This window comes from Schistocerca cancellata, chromosome 4, assembly GCF_023864275.1.
Source record: "Schistocerca cancellata isolate TAMUIC-IGC-003103 chromosome 4, iqSchCanc2.1, whole genome shotgun sequence".
Lineage (NCBI taxonomy): Eukaryota > Metazoa > Arthropoda > Insecta > Orthoptera > Acrididae > Schistocerca > Schistocerca cancellata.
In genome coordinates this window covers 580,091,458-580,112,506 of record NC_064629.1, presented here as the reverse complement: position 1 = coordinate 580,112,506, position 21,049 = coordinate 580,091,458, and the positions used below count along the sequence as shown (strand labels likewise).

Genomic DNA, 21,049 nt, shown 5'->3' with positions numbered 1-21,049 from the left:
TGTCACTTCCTCTCGATTCTCAATATGTAACAGCGCCAGGAAGTGGTTTACACTCATAGCTCGATGGCCGATGGTCACGTTGGCTTTGCCTACGTTCATGGTGGACATATAGAAAGGCACTCCTTGCCCGATGGCTGCAGTGATTTCACTGCAGAGCTGGCAGCCATATTTCATGCTCTTGAGCACATCCGTTCATGCCCAGGCAAGCAATTTCTCCTTTGTACTGACTCCTTGAGCAGCCTACAAGCTATCAACCAGTGCTACCCTCGTCATCCTTTTGTAGCGACCATCCAGCAGTCCACTGTGCCCTGGAACGGTCCAGTCGTTCAGTGGTGTTTGTCTGGACCCCAGGTCACGTCAGAATCCCAGGCAACGAACTTGCCAACAGGCTACATGGAAACTGCTTCTGGAGAGGGGCGTCTCCGAACCTGACCTGCATTCTGACTTACGCTGCAGGGTTTTTTGGCTTTGGGAGACGGAATAGCATAACAGTATGCACAACAAACTGCATGTCATCAACAAGACTATGAATGTGTGGAAGTCTTCCATGTGGGCTTCTCTTACGGAATCAGTTGCCCTCTGCCGGCTCCGCATTGACCATGCTTGGGCAACCCACGGTTACCTCCTGTGCTGTGAAGACCCTCCTCAGTGTCGGTGCGGAGCCCGGTTGGCAGTGGCCCATCTTCTGGTGCAATTTCCCACTTTGACTGCCCAGTGACAGAATCTTGGGTTACAGAACTCGTTGCCGCTAATTTTATTTGACAATACCTCACATTTTATTCGTGAGAATGGGTTTTATCATTTGATGTACGTTTTAGCGCATGTCCTTCTGTGTCCTCCACCCTAGTGCTTTTAGGGTGGAGGTTTTAATGTGTTGCAGAATGGCTGGTTTCTCCTTTTTATTCTCATGGTCAGCGAGCCATGGTCATCTGCTTTGTTGTTTTACTCTTTTTATCCTGGTTATTGCGTTTTTGTGGTTTTCTTGTCCCCCTTTTGTCCATTTACACGTTTGTTGCCCTTCATCGTTCTTATGATTTTTTCTTTCATTCCGTTTTGTGTTGTCAGTCTCATTTGTTTTATTCTCACACTTGCGGCATTGTTTTATTTGGAACAAGGGACTGATGACCCCGTAGTTTGGTCCCTTCCCCCTGTCTTTTAATCCAACCAACCAACCTGATCCTGACTGATAAAAATAACAGTATCTTTGGTTGACGAGTTGTGCACATTCACAGTTTTCATAAAGATAAGTGTTTAATTGAGCAATAACAATTAATTAAGGCAGTATTACATCATAATTAAGTAAATTGATACCTATTGTAAGCTATCAGTTAAAGACTTCACATTATTTTGTGTATTTTCTGAAGAAAGAAAACATTACATAGGTGCGAATTTTGGACTGGGATTTGTTTACGTTGTGATATACTGTAAGTTACATGATTATTTCAATGATGTAAAGTTTGTGTTGTTAGTGTATTCTCATATGCTATCCATTTGATTCTATAGTAAGTAGCCAAAGTAAGAAGTTCTGAAATAAGTGAAGAGTTTATATATGTAGGCTCAGTTCTTTGTTTACTTTTTTTTCGTCATGTAAACAATACAGGTTACATCATTCTTAGTTTCACCAGAGGTTTTGAATTAGTGTCCGAACTTTTGGCCTAAACTTTCTAAGAAATTTAATATATTAAATGAGTAGCGTACAAAGTTGTTATTGTTTTAACTTAGACTAAAGCTGAAATTTGTTTTCCATGAGTGAGAAGTGTATGACTTGCCATAGGATTGTTAGTTCTGGAGTGTGGTGTGAGGGTTGTTGCAGTTTCTTTCATATGGGTGACTGTAGTGGCATGGGAATTGGGGAAATAAACAAGGCTCATTGGTTTGTAGGATTTGTTGTAGAGATAGGAAAATAGTGGAACAGGAGGAGAAGATTGCTGGCCTTAAGGCGAATCTAGATAAAGTAAAACAAGATCTGGAACGGTTAAGGGGGAGAAGGGAAAAGAGAGGTGGGTAGTGGGGGGGAGTTCAAATGTGTGTGAAACCTTATGGGACTTACCTGCTAAGGTCATCAGTCTCTAAGCCTACACACTACTTAACCTAAATTATCCTAAGGATGAACACACATCCATGCTCAAGGGAGGACTTGAACCTCCGCTGGGACTAGCCGCACAGTCCATGACTGCAGCATCTTAGACTGTTCGGCTAATCCTGCGTGGCGGTGGGAAGTGACAACAGGTTGTAGAAGAAATAAGAAGATGGATGTTCTCAGGCAGTGTGGTTGTGAATGTGGAAAACAGGTTTGATCTGTTCTCACAGTTGGAAACTGATGAGCTACAAATAGGTGTAGGAGTAGACAGGACACAACAAACTTTAAAAAAGTGTTTGTAAAGTAAGAAGTCATAAAAAGCTGAGGAGAAGAAGAAAGTTTTGTTGTTAGGTAGTCCACATGGTAGAGGTGTAATCCAACTGTTGCAAGATGAACTAGGATCAGGTTACCAGGTCACGAGCTTTTTTAAAGCTAGTGCAAGTCTGGGTTAGGTTATAGAGGATGTAGGTTCACTTTGCACAGACTTCACAAAGGAAGACACCATAGTAATTGTGGGTGGGGTGGGCAACAGCATAGATAGGAACCCTAATTATTCAATTGAGAGTGACCTGGTAAAGATAACTTCAGCAACAAGGCATACTGGTGATAGGCTTGTGTCTGTTCTGAGGCGCCGTGACGAGCCTCATTTAAACCCTTCTTTTAGGAGAGTTAATTTAGAGGTGGAACGGCTGCTTGGATCAGATATGGGGTCTCACATCGGTGTAGTTCCTATTGACTCTATCAGCAGGTGAGACTAACTAGGATTGGCCTTCACGTCTACAGGAAAGGGAAGGGAAAACTGTCTGGGCTAACAGCAAATAACTTAAGGGGGGGGGGGGGGGGCTGTTACAAGTGCTAAAGTACCAGTGGTACAAGTGACAGATCAGCAGTTTTTTTAGGGTATGGAGGACAGAAACAAAAAGTGTTCAGAGACAGGCTGAAAATCACATTCACATTGATAAAATAGGCAGCCAGAAAGCAAATTTTAATGTACACAATTCATGCAGACAGCCTCTGATTGAAACTAGGGATAATCAAAAATTGGCAAGAAAATTAGGTTCATCCAGTCGTAATGCAGCCCATGCATAAAATCAGTTATCGTTATTGTATAAGATTATCTGAGGACTAAAGGGTGAGCTTAATGAGTTGCTTATTTGTGTTGAAGAATTAGAGTTGAGCAAACCAGTTGATATAATCTGCCTCTCTGAACATCGTGTGACCACTGGTATAGATATGCTAAATGTTACAGGATTCAAGTTAGCTTCTTACTTCTGTGGAGAAAATATGGAGAAAGGGGGAGTTCTCACATTTGTCAGAAACTGTTTTGATTTCCAGAATATTGATATTAATAAATTTTGCTTGGAACAGTGCTTAGAAGCTTGTGCAACAGAAGTAGTATTTCATAATAAGTCCTTTATAATAGTATGTATATACAGATCACCTTCAGGAAATTTTAACCCCTTTGTAAAATATCTGGAAGCTCTGCTGTCCCATCTCATGGTAAAAAAACAAGGAAATAGTGGTTGCTGGTGACTGTAATGTGGATTTATTGAAAAGCTCTGTCAGTGAACAATTATTGCAGTCAGTAACACTATCATTCAATTTAGTTCCTACTATGAACTTTGCTACTAGGATATGTAAATGCTCTGAGACTGCTACTGATAATATGATTGTAGACAAATCTAGGGAAGAAAGTCATATCACAAAACCAATAGTAAATGGGCTATCTGATCATGACATGCATCATCTTGTGTTAAATGTGAAACTTGTCAGGATAAAAAATCTATTAAATCTGAGTACAGGAGGGTAATAAACAAGTCAAAAATTAAGAAATTCAGGAAATTGCTCAAAGACATGAACTGGATAGATGTTTACAATACTTCTGGAAAAATTTGGAAATTTGTGGTAAGGTTTTATGGGACCAAACTACTGAGGTCATCGGTCCCTAAGCTGACGCCCTACTTAATCTAACTTACGCTTAAGACAACACACATACCCATGCACAAGGGAGGACTTGAACCTCCGACAGGGAGGGGGGGGGGGGGGGGGGGTGCTGCACGGACCGTGACTCGGCACCTCAGACCACACAACTACAATACTTCTGATTCAAATGGAAAACACAAAGCATTCATTAATAAAGTTCCCTCCGCTTTTGAAAAATTTTTCCCCTAAAGGTAACTCAAATCACACATAAGTCAAAAAATAAACTGAGGGTTACACAAGGAATAAAGATATCATGTGGGACAAAAAGGAGACTGTATCTCCTATTTAGGAACAGCTCTGCATTACAAAGAATACAGCAAAATATTGAAGCAAGTAATCCAGAAATTGAAGCAGCTTTATTATGAGAAAAAGATAATTACATCAGACAACAAAATAAAAACTGTATGGGATATAGTGTAGATAGATACAGGTGGGGCCAAAGAAGGATGAGGAACAGATAGCTCTAAAATTAAATGAGACTTTGGTAACAAGTGTATGTAGTGTTGCAAACCTCTTAAACAAGTACTTCATTTCTGTTACTGACAGCTTGGGGTTATCAAGTTCGGTGAACAGTGCAATGGTGTATTTGAGACCGATCTTGAAAAATAACTTCAGTAAAATGGAAATGACACACACGTCTCCCAAAGAAGTAACATACACCATAAAATCCTTAAAATCTAAGTATTTCAGTGGGTATGGTAACATATCAACGAAGTTAATCAAAGAGTGCTCGTGCGAGTTGAGTTCTATCCTAAGTTATTTGTGTAATCAATCTCTTATCAGCAGAACATTTCCAGACGGGGTAAAATATGCTAAAGTTAAGCCTCTTTACAAGAAGGGGGATAAAGAGATACCATCAAATTATCGACCAATTTCACTTTTGCTGGCTTTCTCAAAAATATTTGAAAAGGTTGTGTTCAAGCATCTCCTTAAACATTTGACGGCAAATAATGTATTGTCCAAGTCACAGTTGGATTTATTAAGGGTTCTGATATAGATAAAGCTATTTACACTCACAGTGAAAATGTAGTTAATTCATTAGATAATGGCATTTTCTATGACCTGTCAAAAGCCTTTGACTGTGTGAACCACAGCATTCTCTTAAGTAAATTAGAATATTATGGTCTCACTGGCAATGCTGCAAAATGGTTTAAGTCTTGTCTATCTAACAGGAAACCAAGGGTGTCATTGCAAAAGACCTATGCAGTAAGCAGTCAGTCTTCATTTGACTGGGGATTAATTACATGTGGTGTGCCTCAAGGTTCCATCTTGGGTCCATTGCTTTTCTTGTGTACGTTAATGACCTCTCAGCTGTTACATTGCCAGATGCTAAGTTTGTTTTGTTTGCAGATGATACAAACATTGCAATAAGTAGCAAGTCAAGTACAGATTTAGAAATAGCTGCTAATCAAATTTTCAATTACATTAATAAGTGGTTTGTAGCTAACTAACTGTCATTAAACTTTGAGAAGACCCACTATATGCAGTTCAGAACCTGTAAGAGATTTCCTTTCAGCATTTGTACAACATATGAAGACACCCAGATCGAAAAGGTTGACGGTGTTAAACTCCTGGGATTACAACTCGATAATAAATTCAGTTGGGAAGGGCGTACCACAGAATTGCTTAAGTGCCCGAACAAGTCTGTATTTGTGGTGAGAATAATGTCAGATGTCGGAGATATAAATATAAAAAAAACTGCATACTTTACTTACTTTCATTCTGTTATGTCATATGGGATCATGTTCTGGGGCAGCTCATCAAACGGAGCAGAAATTTTTAGCATGCAAAAGTGTGTGATAAGAATCATTTGTGGGGTAAATTCAAGAACATTGTGTAGAAACCTGTTCAAGGAACTTTATATTCTAACCACTGCTTCTCAGTATATGTATTCCTTAATGAAATTTGTTGCAAGTAATACATCTCTATTTCCAACCAATAGCTCAATACATAGTATCAATACTAGGAATAAGAACAATCTACATGAAGACCTAAAATCACTTACGTTGGTCCAAGAAGGGGTGGTACGAGGTGCCCTCTGCCACGCACCGTATGGTGGAGTGCGGAGTATATATGTAGGTGTAGATGTAGATTCAGTACCACACATATGCTTATTATCAAAAATATACTTATGTGGGGTATGGAGTGAGACTTGTGACAGGATTGAGGAGTTCTTGGTGGAGAGGATACAGTGTGTTACCTTGGATGGAGAGCAATCAACAGATGTAGAAGTGAGTTCACATGTTTCCCAGGGAAGTGTGTTGGGACCCTTGCTGTTCATGTTGTATATTAAGGACCTTGCAGAAAATATTAATAGAAATCTTAGTCTCTTTGCAGATGGTGCAGTGATCTATAATGACATACTGTCTAGGAAAAGCTGCACAGAAATTCAGTCAGAAATTGACAAGATTTCAAAGTGGTGGAAAGATTGGTGAGTCACGGTTGCAATTTGGTGACATACAAATATTTTGTTGTAACAATTTGTAGGGACATGAAATGGAATGATCATACACTCTGCCATAGGTAAAGCAGGTGGCAGACTGCAGTTTGTTGGTAGATTACTTGGGAGATGCATTCAGTCTACAAAGGAGGCTGCATACACAACACTTGTGTGACCCATCCTAGAATATTGTTCGAATGTGTGGAGTCTGTACCAGAGAGAACTAATGGGGGATATTTAAAGAATACAAAGAAGGGCAGCACAAGTGATCACAGGTTTAAGTGAACTGGCAAATGCTTGAAGATATACACGTACTATCCTGTGAAAGCCTACTTAGAAAGTTTCTGTAACCAGCTTTTAAGTGATGAATCAAGGAATATATTACAGCCTCCTACAACTCCCTCCCATAGGTACTCTTGAGACAAGATTATACTAATTACAGAATGCACAGAGGCATTTGAGCGATGGTATAAATCCTAATAACTGTTACAATCAGATGTACCCTCTGCAATGCACATCACAGTGGTTTGACATTTATAGATGTAGGTGTGTACCAAGACAGTAGGCATGTAACTGCAAACAAACAAAAATTTAACTTTACTTTTTTGTGTATTTGTTCTCTATCCATGCTGATATTGGTTTTTGTTCAAATTTAATTTTTGGTGTTCACTCTTTTTGACAACTGCAGAAGCTTATTTTTGGGGATTACTTTAATGATATGGTGTGCAACCATATTGGATGCTCAGAAATGACAACTTGGGTTGTGTGGAAGTTAATACAAAAGCAGTATGGCTACATACGATCATCAGCGCAATGCCTCAGGGAAAATGTTTAGATTAGCAAATATTTTGACGCAGTTTGTACATTACATCCACTAGTACAGTGAATGGTGGGCACAATTACATATGTCTGTTGTTGGAGAAGTTAATTCAATTTTGAACAGCTTACAACTTTTTGCGTGGCTAGGTGACAACAGCAAATCAAGAAATTTACGTTAATTCATCATCTTACACTCAAAGCAGATACTGTGTTCTCTGTAAAAACACATAGTATTGGAAAGATAAGTGAGAAAACAGACCTCCTTTGAAAGAATCTAGTATTGATTAATTAAGATGTAGCCTGATGGATCATTTCTCAAATAAAAATCAAGTCAAAGTCGCTGAATTAAATTATGCTGAATTTTGGCCTGTGTTGTGTTGTTGTAATTAGTGATGGATGTTGATTGATGTGATTACACAACCATTGGGCTCTTTCATGGTAAAAAGCTGACAATTTCAGTAAAGACACTAAATTTCACTAACGTATTGAAATAGGAATAGTTTTTGAACAGTGAAATTATTTTTTAAAATTGCATTTTTAATTTTTTGATGAACGTATTTTCACATATGCTGAGTGAGTCCATGCAGTGTGTTAAATAATGTCACTCCATGACAGCAACTTCGAGAATACTGCATTTGAAGTGAAAAGTGAGTAGAAATATGTATAAGTCTTTTTCTTTGCAGGCTGTGCACTTGGATTTCCTGTCTTCAACGACAGTGAACACCTTAAAGAACACAACTGGTCGACCAGGCATTGACAATGATTTGGTAAATGTGGCCAAGGTACAGCAATTTCTCTTATTGACATTATTTGTATCATCTTACCTTTGCACAACATCACAGATGCACATAAATATCCTCATCAATAATTTTCTCCCATTATAACTCAGCAACACCTTTCATGAGAGTTTCGTTTTGATAGTTCATCGACTTTGATATTGTGGCTGTATTTTCCTCTCCTGACCTTGAACCTCTGTCCTTCATCTGAGTATTCAATTGTTAACTACTAAACATTTAAGTTATCTCGGTAATATATGTCTCTCGGACACAATTTAATTTTTTGTAAGTATGTATAATCTCAGTGTGTTAACTGTATCTGAAACAAATTGCAGATACTTATTGAGGAAATACTAAGAAATTCTATGATATTTACGAGATGACAACTTACAACAGGTTCATCCAACATCTCATTATGAATGGTTCAGGAAAATCGTAAGTTGACTAGAAAGCATTGATGCATAAAATCAAGCAAATGCTGTGTAAATGAAGCACAGTTGTGGTCAGCATGTTCAGCCTGTGCAGGAATATCTAGAAAATGCTGAATAGTTTAAAATGGCAGATTTTGCAAAACTGCTGCCAATATTTAAAAAAAAAAAAGAAAAATGCCTCTATTTTGGATAACCATACCTGTTACAAATGTTTCATAAATATTAAGTAAGCAAAAAATTGCCATATGCAATTGCTGACGTTACTTTTTCTGTGCTTTATCTATAAAAGGAATGGAAAAAAGTAGGTTATACTGTTGCAGTGGAAAGTGGGATTCAGATATAGATATAAGTATCAGTTACATTATTTGTCTATAAGAAAATAACTTTCAGATTTTAAGTTGATTTGTTAGGACTGGGAGTTGGTTGACTATACAAGATGCTGGTAAAATGCTGTAATTGTGATGAGGAGGTGAAGGACTGAGATCATAGAATAGTAATCATTATTTCAATTTTAGGTGAATTTCCTGAATCTGTATAAGTAATTTCTGATCTGGTACCGCCTAGAAGAACATAAATAATTCTTTCCACCACCTGTGTGCTATGCCTCTAATCGTGTCACCATGGATGGAACATTATTTTAGAGAAAAATGTCAACCTGACAACTGTTCCTTGAGAAAGACTGTAACAGTGTTATCAGCAGGTGTATGAACCTATCTGTCAGATCCCTTTGACCACTTATATGTGCTGCTATTGTGTAACATATTAGCCTTCTGCTCAACAGAAGAATAATTTTGTTTCCATAGTTCTTTTCAAGCTTTCCTCCAAATTGCAAGTTTTGAGGAGTTGTTTGTAGGTGTTGCTTTGGTCATTTTGTGTGGTAAATTGTAGTATTATTTACTGGAGATTATTATGGACTTAACTAAGACATATTTACTTATAACAACTTCTAAATGCAGAGTGTTAATGCCTTCTGACAGCCTAGTGAGGTTAATTGTATTGCTTGAGTTATTGAATGCACTCACAGTGTGCTGTATATCGAAAGATATATTCTTCTCTGGAGCAGATCCATCTCCCACGAAATCTGAAGACTGTACAGACAAGTTATTTTTTAGTGTGGAAAGGGTTGGCAACTGTAAATTGAATATGTAGCTGTTCATTTGTAAGAAAAATTCCCAAAACTGTGATAGTGCCTATCAGAGAGGTGCATATCAACATTGATAAAAGTGGCATATGATGTGGAAAAATAGTATTTGAATTTTTTGGCAGAAAATGAGGTGAAATGTTTTAAGAAATTACGAGTAATTTATTCTTGAATGCCAAAGCAATGTCATCTGGGTAGTGGTGAGACCCTGGACTCTCATTTGCAAGGACAGAAGTTCAAATTTGCATCTAGGCATCCAGATTTAGTTGTTTTTTCTTCTTCTTCTTCTTCTTCTTCTTCTTCTTCTTCTTCTTCTCTCTTTTTTTTTTTTTTTTTTACATACCCCAGAATCCCGTAAGGCAGGTGCTGGGCTGGTTTCATTGAAAAGGATGTGGGCAATTTCCTTTGCAGTCTGGACCTTAGCCCTAACGACCTCATTGTTGGGATTTTAAAGTCTTATCTTTCTTCATTTTCTTGAGTGTCATATATAGTTAATGTACCTGTGCTCTAAGTGAGGGACACTGGTCTCGCTTTTAAATGTACATTAAAGTTTTTTGGGCTCACTATGGATGACAAGGTTTCATAGTATCTGCACCTAGGTCTTCATGTCTACAGATGTAAAACCACACAATGTTCTACCAGGATTTTGTCTGGTTCCTGTTTGATTGTTAACCTATGTTAAATTTGTAGATAGTACACAACGTGAGAGTGTTTGCTTGCCTATAGTGCTTTGTAAATCCAACACCCTACTCCATCTCTCTACTGTGATGCTCCTTCTTAGTATTCAGATGTGATTGATCATAGCATGTAAAGTATATCTCATGTTGCCTGTTCAAAAATCATAAGTATTCTTATCTCATGTTGCCTATTCAAAAATCATAAGTATTCTATATGTTGCTTAAGGTGAAGATGGCTAGATGATGTTAGCCGGTGCCTATAAACTTCCATACAATCTACATTTTCCAATATCATTTTAAGGAACAGGATGTAAATGTATTTAAAATGTTACAACTCATCTTAGATGTAAAGCAACAGGACTTTACCAATGGTAACTAGCAGGATAGGAATCTGCTGACGTTATATACACATAGCGATACAATTTTGCGTAAAAAATTTATCATATTTCTACATTAAAATGAATAGCTGGCCTTAACCGCTGACTCAACATATTTTTTATTTTTAATATGCATCTACCCAGCAAATGAAATTATAAGGAACATCGCCAACACACGCAACACTATAGCTCACAATTTACATGGAACTAATGAGAGTGAGTTTTTGCACCATGTGACGATAATAGTTAAAAACTATAGATTATACAACTATCAAGTTGGAAAGGATGTAAAATGTGTGGCAGTGTACATGGTAAAAGAATGGCATTTTGTAACATACTGTGCTACACATGTTCATAACAGTCCATGGTGTAAGAGCAACACTCATATTCAACATTATGAATCATAACGGAGGTCTAAACAATCTCAGGAAATTTTTATGTCTTAGTGATGGTACAAGGTAACAACAACAGATTATTCAGTTCATTGAAATGATAAAAAAAAAAAACCACATTTAACTCTGTGGCTGATGTTTGCCAATTGTATACATAAAAGTACAATACTTAGGTTTGTGGATTATATTGTAATCTTATACATTCAGTGCATAATTGCTCAAATCCACTTACAGAAATGTATTTGTTTGTAGCAGACTTTGTGCCATACTCTATACATGGATGGTATTTGCACTCTTATGACGAAAACCTTAGATAATCGGACTTCATACAATTTCTAGAGTGCATCAGGGGATTTACTCATAGTAGTTGTCCACATATAGGTTGTAGCATTGCCTATTGACTTCAATAGAAGGTGGAAGCCAATGTACTTTAATTGTCTTCCTTAGACAAGGCATAATAATAATAATAATAATAATAATAATAATAATAATAATAATAACACACTAAACAAGAAGATTACATATTGAATAACCACAGTGACTCCATAGAAGCGATGGAAAAAACGGATGCCTATAAATATCTAGGATACAGACAAAAAATAGGAATAGATAATACAAATATTAAAGAAGAACTAAAAGAAAAATATAGACAAAGACTAACAAAAATACTGAAAACAGAATTGACAGCAAGAAACAAGACAAAAGCTATAAATACTTATGCTATACCAATATTGACCTACTCATTTGGAGTAGTGAAATGGAGTAACACAGACACGAAGCACTCAATACACTTACACGTTCGTCCGCCGCTCGTGGTCTCGCGGTAGCGTTCTCGCTTCCCGAGCACGGGGTCCCGGGTTCGATTCCCTGCGGGGTCAGGGATTTTCACCTGCCTCGAGATGACTGGGTGTTTGTGTTTTCCTCATCATTTCATCATCATCCAGGAAAGTGGCGCAATTGGACTGAGCAAAGATTGGGTAATTGTACGGGCGCTGATAACCACGCTGTTGAGCGCCCCACAAACCAAACATCATCATCACTTACACGTTCACAATGCCACAAATATAGAATACATCACATACATTCAGTAACAGAAAGATTCACATTAAGCAGAAAGGGAGGAGGAAGGGGATTTATCGACATAAAAAACCTACATTATGGACAGGTAGACAATTTAAGAAAATTCTTTCTAGAACGAGCAGAAACTAGCAAAATACACAAAGCAATCACTCGTATAAATACATCGGCTATACAGTGAGACGGAAGGATTCATGATTGCAATACAGGATCAAACAATAAACACCAGATATTACAGCAAGCATATTATTAAAGATCCCTATACCACAACAGATAAATGCAGACTTTGCAAACAACAAATAGAAACAGTAGATCACATCACAAGCGGATCTACAATACTAGCAAATACAGAATACCCCAGAAGACGTGACAATGTAGCAAAAATAATACATCAACAGCTTGCTTTACAATATAAACTTATAAAACAACATGTTCCCACATACAAGTATGCACCACAAAATGTACTGGAGAATGATGAATACAAATTATACTGGAACAGAACCATTATAACAGATAAAACAACACCACATAACAAACCTGACATCATACTCACCAATAAAAAGAAGAAATTAACACAACTAATTGAAATATCCGTACCCAATACAACAAATATACAAAAGAAAACAGGAGAAAAAATTGAAAAATACATCCGACTGTGCTGAGGAAGTCAAGGACGTGTGGCATCAGGATAAAATTGACATTATACCAATTATACTATCAACTACAGGAGTCATACCACACAATATTCACCAGTACATCAATGCAATACAGCTACATCAAAACTTATATATACAACTACAGAAATCCGTAATTATTGATACATGTTCAATCACCCAAAAGTTCCTAAATACAATATAACTTATACCGTACAGTTAAAAGGAAGTCACACTTGATCAAGGTACCCGTCACTTTCCATTTTTGACCAGACATAACGTCCGAGGAAAGAAAGAAAGAAAGAATAATAATAATATGTATGTTTGTGTTGTACGAGAAGTACATATATTGGGTTAAATATTTTCAGGCACTAGGTGTGATTGTGCCAATACCTTTGCTATTGGCAACTATCAATGGGGTGGTTGGCTCATCAATTTTTGAGAAAACAAAGACAGAGGATGAGATGGTCAGATGAAGTTAATCGACACCTCATGTTCTGTTATTACCAAGCAACAAACCTAGGAACCAACACAACTGGATACAGATCACAAGTATACACAACATTTATTACCAGATACCCAGAATTAAAATTTTTAACAGAACAATGACTAGCTGATCAGATCCGTGTAATAATCAAAAATAACAGGATACCCCAGTCAGAATTAGAAAACATCAAACAACAAGTACAACAAATACTGGAACAAAATAATGTGCAATCAGAAGAAGAAGAAAATACAGTAATGGACTCAAATATCCCAGAGCAAACAAACAAAGACCAACACGCATCAATTAAACAATCAGAGGAAAACGAAATCTTAAGACAGCCACCAGAACAAGCACAAATAGAACACGAAGTGACACACATGTTAGATATAGAAGAGAAATTTCAGCTGACATATATAGAATACAAAGACACAAATACAGCCATTAGACCATTCTTGCATAGACCGCCAAATAACCTGCAAGTCGAAACAACAATAAAAACTACCAACACAATCAAACACAACAAAATAAATGAAAATACAACTATGGAAGAGTTACAACTACTGGTTTATATAGGAGCACTTACTACACTAAATATACACACTAGGCAGAGATCAGAACCAACCAACACACAGAAGAAACCCACAAAACTAGCATGGCAACACAGGCTACAGATCAGAATAGAAAAACTGAGAAAAGACATTGGACAGCTAACACAATTTATAAGAAATGAAATGTCAGAAAAAAAAAAAAAAAAGAAAAAGGTTAGATAAAATCTCACAACAAGAAGCGATAGAGCAATTAGATGAAAAGAAGCAGAAATTACAAGCATTGGCCAAACGACTTAGAAGATACAAAAAAAGTGAAAATAGAAGGAAACAAAACCAAACATTCAACACAAACCAAAAGAAATTTTACCAGAAAATAGATAACACACACATTAAAATAGATAATCCACCAAGCATAACAGACATGGAACACTTCTGGAGCAACATATGGTCAAACTCGGTACAACATAAAAGGCATGCACGGTGGATACAAGCAGAAACAGACACTTACAAGATGATACTGCGGATGCCTGAAGTGATAATTTTGCAACATGAAGTCACCCAAGCAATTAATTCTACTCACAATTGGAAAGCCCCTGGAAAAGATAAAATACCAAATTTCTGGCTAAAGAAGTTCACCTCAACACATTAACATCTAACTAAATTATTTAACAGTTACATTGCAGACCCATAAACATTCCCTGATACACTTACACATGGAATAACTTATCTGAAACCTAAAGATCAAGCAGACACAGCAAACCCAGCTAAATATCGCCCCGTAACATGCCTACCAACAATATACAAAATATTAACTTCAGTCATTACATAGAAATTAATAACACATACAACACAGAACAAAATTATAAATGAAGAACAAAAAGGCTGTTGCAAAGGAGCATGAGGATGTAAAGAGCAACTGATAATAGATGCAGAGGTGACATATCAAGCTAAAACTAAACAAAGGTCACTACACATACATTGATTACCAAAAAGCTTTTGATAGTGTACCCCACTCATGGTTACTACAAATATTGGAAATATACAAAGTAGATCCTAAATTGATACAGTTTCTAAACATAGTAATGAAAAATTGGAAAACCACACTTAATATCCAAACAAATTCAAATAATATCACATCACAGCCAAACACAAGAAAATATTTTGGCGATCTAAAGTTACATTAATCCATTTCATCATTTCTCAAGAAATGGGACACTGAGAAATGATACAGAATTGTTAGAGATGTAATTGTTATGCCTTTGCATGGTGGTTGTTGGCTAATTCCCCTTTTTTATTTGTGGTACCTCAAGACACCTTTTTCTGATCTTTAATTTTATTTTGAACTTGTTACTATGTTTGTATTTTAATAATCCACCATAACAAGTATAATTTTTAATAGTAGTGTGGTTAGGAGTTAACAAGTTCGTGAATGTGATTTTTACCTAAAACCGTACAAATAAAGTAAATCAGAAAGGATTTAAGAGAGCCACAAAGCAGTAGCAAAAATACAGAGTTGTATTTTATCATTGTTTTAATCTAGGACATCTGTTCAAAAAAATTTAGTAAGGGTGTGTATGGTGTGCAAAAATTCCATTTGTAATCATCATTATTATCATCTTACAAGATAACATCAGAAAGACATAGAAAGGCAAACAAGCAGCTTTAAGACAAGATGCAACTTCCAGTGGTTCCACTAGAAACACTAAAACACGTAAAATAGAAAAGAAATAGGGATTAGGGTGCACATTGTTTGTTCTCTGTTTCAGCTGAATGAAATGTTAAGGTGTTCAGCTGTGTACACTTGGGGAACTTGTGTAGGGTGATGTGACATCAGTAGTGACAAGGACAGACTTTCATGGACGTTTTCATCATTTGGCTGAAATCAATTTAGGTGAATGCCTGAATACTTTGACTTCTTCAAGGTAGTTTGTCTGAAAAGTGCTCAGTCAATGTTCATCTCCCATCTTTTCCTCCTATTCATCCATGTGATAAGTCTCTAATGACCTCTTCATCATTCTTGTATTGTAAACAAGTTCTTGTCAAAGGTAAACATATTGGGAATTATGACTGTAGTACAATTATAATGTTTATAACTTAAACAGCAACCATACTTGCAGTTATCTGGTGTTTAAATTGTAAACCTTATTGTTGTAAACTGGATCTTTCTTTTTACTTTCAAGTAGGGTTCATGTTCACAAAAGTGTGATCTTATTGTTCAAATCTTAATCAGTACTATAATTATTAGAATTGAGGATACATCAGTATTGCACACGGAGACAAAGCCGCACATGGGAAACACGGATCAGCTGTTCGCAAGATCACCAGACATAAACGTATATATATTTCCCACAGATGTGCATCATATGCTTAGACAACTTAGTAGGCAAAAGTAAAGAATGTCCTATTTTTACCAAGTAGAAGACATCAACTAGGCATAAAAAATGTATCATGTGAACTAAAGAAGGCATACTATGTCAAGCAATCACCAGATTTCCCACATTTTTTTTCCTGGCCTTTCTAAAGCTTGTGGCGATTGTGGATATCTTTAGTAAAGACAAAGGCCAAGCCAGTAGTGTAGGAACAGCCCCCTGAAGTTAAAAGTAACTGCAGAATGCCTCCACAGTACTTGTACCAAATTCTGAAACTGTTGTTGGCAAAAATATCCAGCCAGGCAAATTGGAAGCAATATGTTTGCATATATACCTCAAAACCACCCTCTCGCAAAAGGAAGATGTATAGGTAAAGGCAACTAAGAAATGAGGAAAATATCATGCGTGAAATAAGAAACAGACATTGACATTTGTGTGGCTTAAGAAGCGAATCCTTATAGACTGTAGGTAAGAACCTAAGATCAACATCACCATTATAATGCCTTTCATGTGGAAGAACTGAAGCTTCCTCCATGTGAAAGACCCTTGTCTTTATATCTGCAAAAAATACATTTCCTGGATGCTGACAAAACTATGCCGAAGGGCTGTGATCTATACAAAAACAATGGTGTTGGAGGTGGCTGACTGGGTCACAATGGGATTGGCAATGCCTGCTAATGACCATAACCTCCACCCCCTCACCCCGCTCGCTATTGATGAAAGGCTTTCATACTATCTGCACCTAAAAGTTATAAATTGAGAGCCATAAACCCACTAGATGTTGTACCAGGATTTTGTCTGGTTCCAGTTTGATTATTAACTTGTGTTAAATTTATAGATACTATGCAGAGTGAGAGTATTTGCCTGGCTATATGTGCTTTTTAACACCATGCTCCATCTCACTGCTGTTACACCCCTTGCTCTGATTCAGCTGTGACTGCTCATAGTGTGTCAAGCAAATCCCACGTTGTCGGTTCAAATGTCCTAACCATTCTATACATTGCTTGGGGCAAAGACCTCTAAATGGCATTAGCATCCGGCTATATTACTTACTTAAAATCTACATTTTCTAATGACATTTTAAGGAACACTTTGTAAATGTATTTAAAATTAAATAGACGTCATCAATACAACTCATCTTAGAGTTAAACCAATGGGACTTTACCAGTGGTAACTAGTGGGATAGGAATCTGCTGACGTTATGTAGACGTAGCTATGCAATTTTGTGTAAAAAATTTATCATATTGATACATTAAAGTGGATAGCTGGCCTTACCTGCTGACTCAACATATTTTTATTATATGTCTACACAACAAATGAAATCATATGACACTGTAGGCCAAAATTGACATTGAACTAATGAGAGAGAGTTTTGCGCAATTTGATGGTAATAGTTAAAAACTATACATTATACGACCATCAAGTTGGAAAGGATGCAAAATGTGAGACAGTGTACATGATAAAAGAATGGCATTTTGTAACATACTATGCTGCCCATCTTCGTAACAGACCATGGTTTAGGAGCAACACTCATATACAACATTAAAATCATAGCAGAGATTGAAACAGTGTCGGGCAATTTTTATGTCTTACTGACAGTATAAGGTAACAACAACAGATTATTCAATTCATTGAAATGATGATAAAAACTGCATTTAGCTCTGTGGCTGATACTTGCCAATTGCATACATAAAAGTACAATACTTAGGTTTGTGGATTATATTGTAATCTTTTACATTCAGTGTACTGTTGCTCAAATCCACTTACAGAAATATATCTATTTGTAACAAACTTTGCATCATACTCTACAAATGGATGGCATTCCCACACTTATAATGAAAACCTTAGATAATCAGACTTCATACAATTTCTAGAGTGCATCAGGAGATTTACTCATAGTAGTTGTCCACATGTAGGTGGTAGCATTGCCTGTTGAATTCTACAGAAGGTGTAAGCCATTGTACCTCAATTTTCTTCTTTAGACAAGGCATAATAATAACATTTATGTATCTTTGTAATTGTACGTGTAGTACATATGTTGGATTGAATATTTTCAAAGACTAGGTGTGATTAGATTGTTTGCTGAAACTAGTAATCCACTCAAAAATTTCACGTGTGATCTTGACTTAATGGGTTTTCAATCCCTAACATAAATAAATATTTACAACCAGTCGCGTATCTTCTGTTTGACAATGTCACCAAACTTGACATTACATGAAAATACAAATAAGGTATAGTAATGTTAATCTGTTTGAATGTACTGTGGTTGCTGGTATGATAACTTTACCTGCATAGGGTTGCACTTTTTTCCTTTCAGACATTGAAACTCATATTTCTTATTGTACATATTATACCCTTTGGTGGTAAATCTGGATGCTGTTATATGTTGATCTGTCCACATTAGCTTTCATGTCATTGTGTGCTGAGAAATGGAAGCATATGATGTAATTTTGTGTGATGATGCTTGCTAATGCCCAAAAGGGCAACAAAGGTAAACTGCCATTAAAAGAAAGTGATTGTTTCAAATAAAAAATGTCTTAACATCAGAAAATTACTTTGAAGAAATTAAAGATATATTATTCCACTTCATCGTTTCTCAAGAAATTGGACACTGAGAATTGGTTAGGAATGTAATTTTTATGCCTCTTTAGGTTGGTTGGCTATTCTGTTTTTTGTTTGTGATATATTAGACTCCATTTCCTGATCTTTAATTTTAATTTTGAACTTGGTACTATATTTTTATTTTAATAATCCACCATAACAAGGATAATTTTTAAGAGTAGTGTGTTTAGGTGTTAACGTGTTGGAGAATGTGAATGAGGCTGGTAAGAGCAATTTAGAACTTTCCTCAATCAGTCCACTTTACTTGTTCTCTATTTCAACTACTTGTATCGGCAGCATTGGGAGCTGTACTTCCCAAAAGTAAATTTGGGGCAGTTTATGTATATCTACCTGATATTTATCGGTTTTTTTGAACTAAATTTTCGTTTTCACACACACAGTCTTACTTGATCGCTGTAATTTTTTTTATATTTTTTAATTTTTACTTTTACAATATTTTTTTTTTCCTTGTAAAGTGTTACAATTATGAATTATATTGCAGATGGCAGAAGTGATAGAGAGTCTTGTTTTACTCTTGACCATATGGGGAGTCATTGGTCAATGAAATGTTCAGCTGTAAGCCAGCTGTCTACACTTGAATTAGTGGTGTAGTGGGGTGTGGCATCAGTAGTGACTAGAACATAATGTCATGGAATTGGAACAGAGAGAAATGGGGTACGCACATCTTCCTGAAATTCGAAGGGTTTTCAGTGGTTGGTCTAAATCAGTTTCAGTAAAGACATGAATAGTTTGACATCTTAAATACAGTCCCTCTGAAAAGGGTATAGCCAGTTTTTGTCTCCCATCTTTGCCTCATATTCAACCATGTGATAAGTGGGTCAATCCATACCAAGTGGTCCAAGAAAAAAATAATTGGTTGCCTGACCATCGTAGAAAAATCTTACATTTGTTGAGTGAATCACCAATGTTTAGTAGTCACAAAAATATTAAAAAAAATACTGTTTATTATTTTTAAATGGCGGCCGTATTTGTTCCAGGCCGCGTGTGTTTTTTTGTATTTGCAAGCATCTACATTTTTTACAATTATTCAGTAGTAGATTGTCCTATGCCTTTCAGATAAAATGCATTTAGTTCCCCACACTGGGCTACAAATTAACATCATTATCACTTAGCTGAATGTATTCTTTAATATATTTTTAATAGTTTGAAGTTATCAGCCACAAATTAAAAAACTCCATTTTTGAACACTAGTTTTCCAAAGAAAGATTAATTTCTCGGCTTTAATATTTTTTCTGCTATTACACTGTATAGTATAGTTACTTTTTATAGAGTATCAATGGTGAGCAGCTTCCACTTAAAAAAATACACTATTTTAAAAATTGATTTTTTTAAATTATTGTGGCCTGCAATATCTTTATTGGGAGACCAGATAAAAATCTGAAAATTTCACAGTTAATAGACTGTTATGATATCAAACTTCAGAATAAATTTCAACTTTGAGATTCAATCGGAAGTTATGGGGAAAAAAAAAACACGAGTCAAAAATAGGGTTTTTAAACATCTGTGATATCTAGGCTTATGGAATAAAATATATCAGTTACAGTATATAATTTAATCATGTATATGATTACTTACTTTTATTGAAAATAAGCCTACTAATTACATTATATTGTTGTCTTTTTGTTTGTTTTTAGTACATCACTCATTGAACATTTGAGAAATTTGTTCACTCAGTTTGGGTGTTAGATTATAAGTTCATCCAGTCACACTTGCAAATTCCATGGGAGAAAGCTTCCTTAGTACATTTTTAAGTGGCATCCAAACTTGGTCCTTCTCAATTTTTTTAAAAGATGTCCTTGGTCCTGGAAGGTGATAAAATACAACATGTACATCTTGGTTTTGACAGTCAATATTGTCAACTTCGCCAATCCACCACTGTTCGTCGTAAACACAAGCCACTATGTCTTTATTTTGAAGAACCAGTTGTACAAGTTTTCCACTCTGGTGAAGTTCACTATCAGGCGAAGTTGATGTGATCTTACACTTCAGTAAGTTGTGTGAATGGGTTGCAAAACAATGAAAAGATCAAGTGCCTTTAATCTCCTGACAAATGTTGTACCTATCCTTCAAGACACTGTCATAAACTTCTTGCATTTCCTCACATTGTACAAAAACCATGAGTAATTCCTTTGATATGTTTTTTACAGATTTCAAACATTTCTTGAGGTGTAATGATA

The 21,049-nt window shown here is 36.2% G+C and overlaps 1 protein-coding gene across 3 annotated transcripts in view; it reads left to right on the top strand.

Moving 5' to 3' along the window:
• LOC126184368 (ATP-dependent helicase brm) overlaps nucleotides 1–21,049 on the top strand; it is a 437,613-nt gene that overhangs the window by 19,803 nt on the left and 396,761 nt on the right. For 2 of the 3 annotated variants that reach the window (XM_049926752.1, XM_049926750.1), the window contains exons 2-3: nucleotides 8,006–8,104; nucleotides 8,434–8,533. In XM_049926752.1, coding sequence (XP_049782709.1) covers nucleotides 8,478–8,533 — 56 coding nt within the window. In that variant the 5' untranslated portion in view covers nucleotides 8,006–8,104; nucleotides 8,434–8,477. The remainder of the gene's footprint in view (nucleotides 1–8,005; nucleotides 8,105–8,433; nucleotides 8,534–21,049) is intronic. The other variant, XM_049926751.1, reaches the window with a different exon arrangement.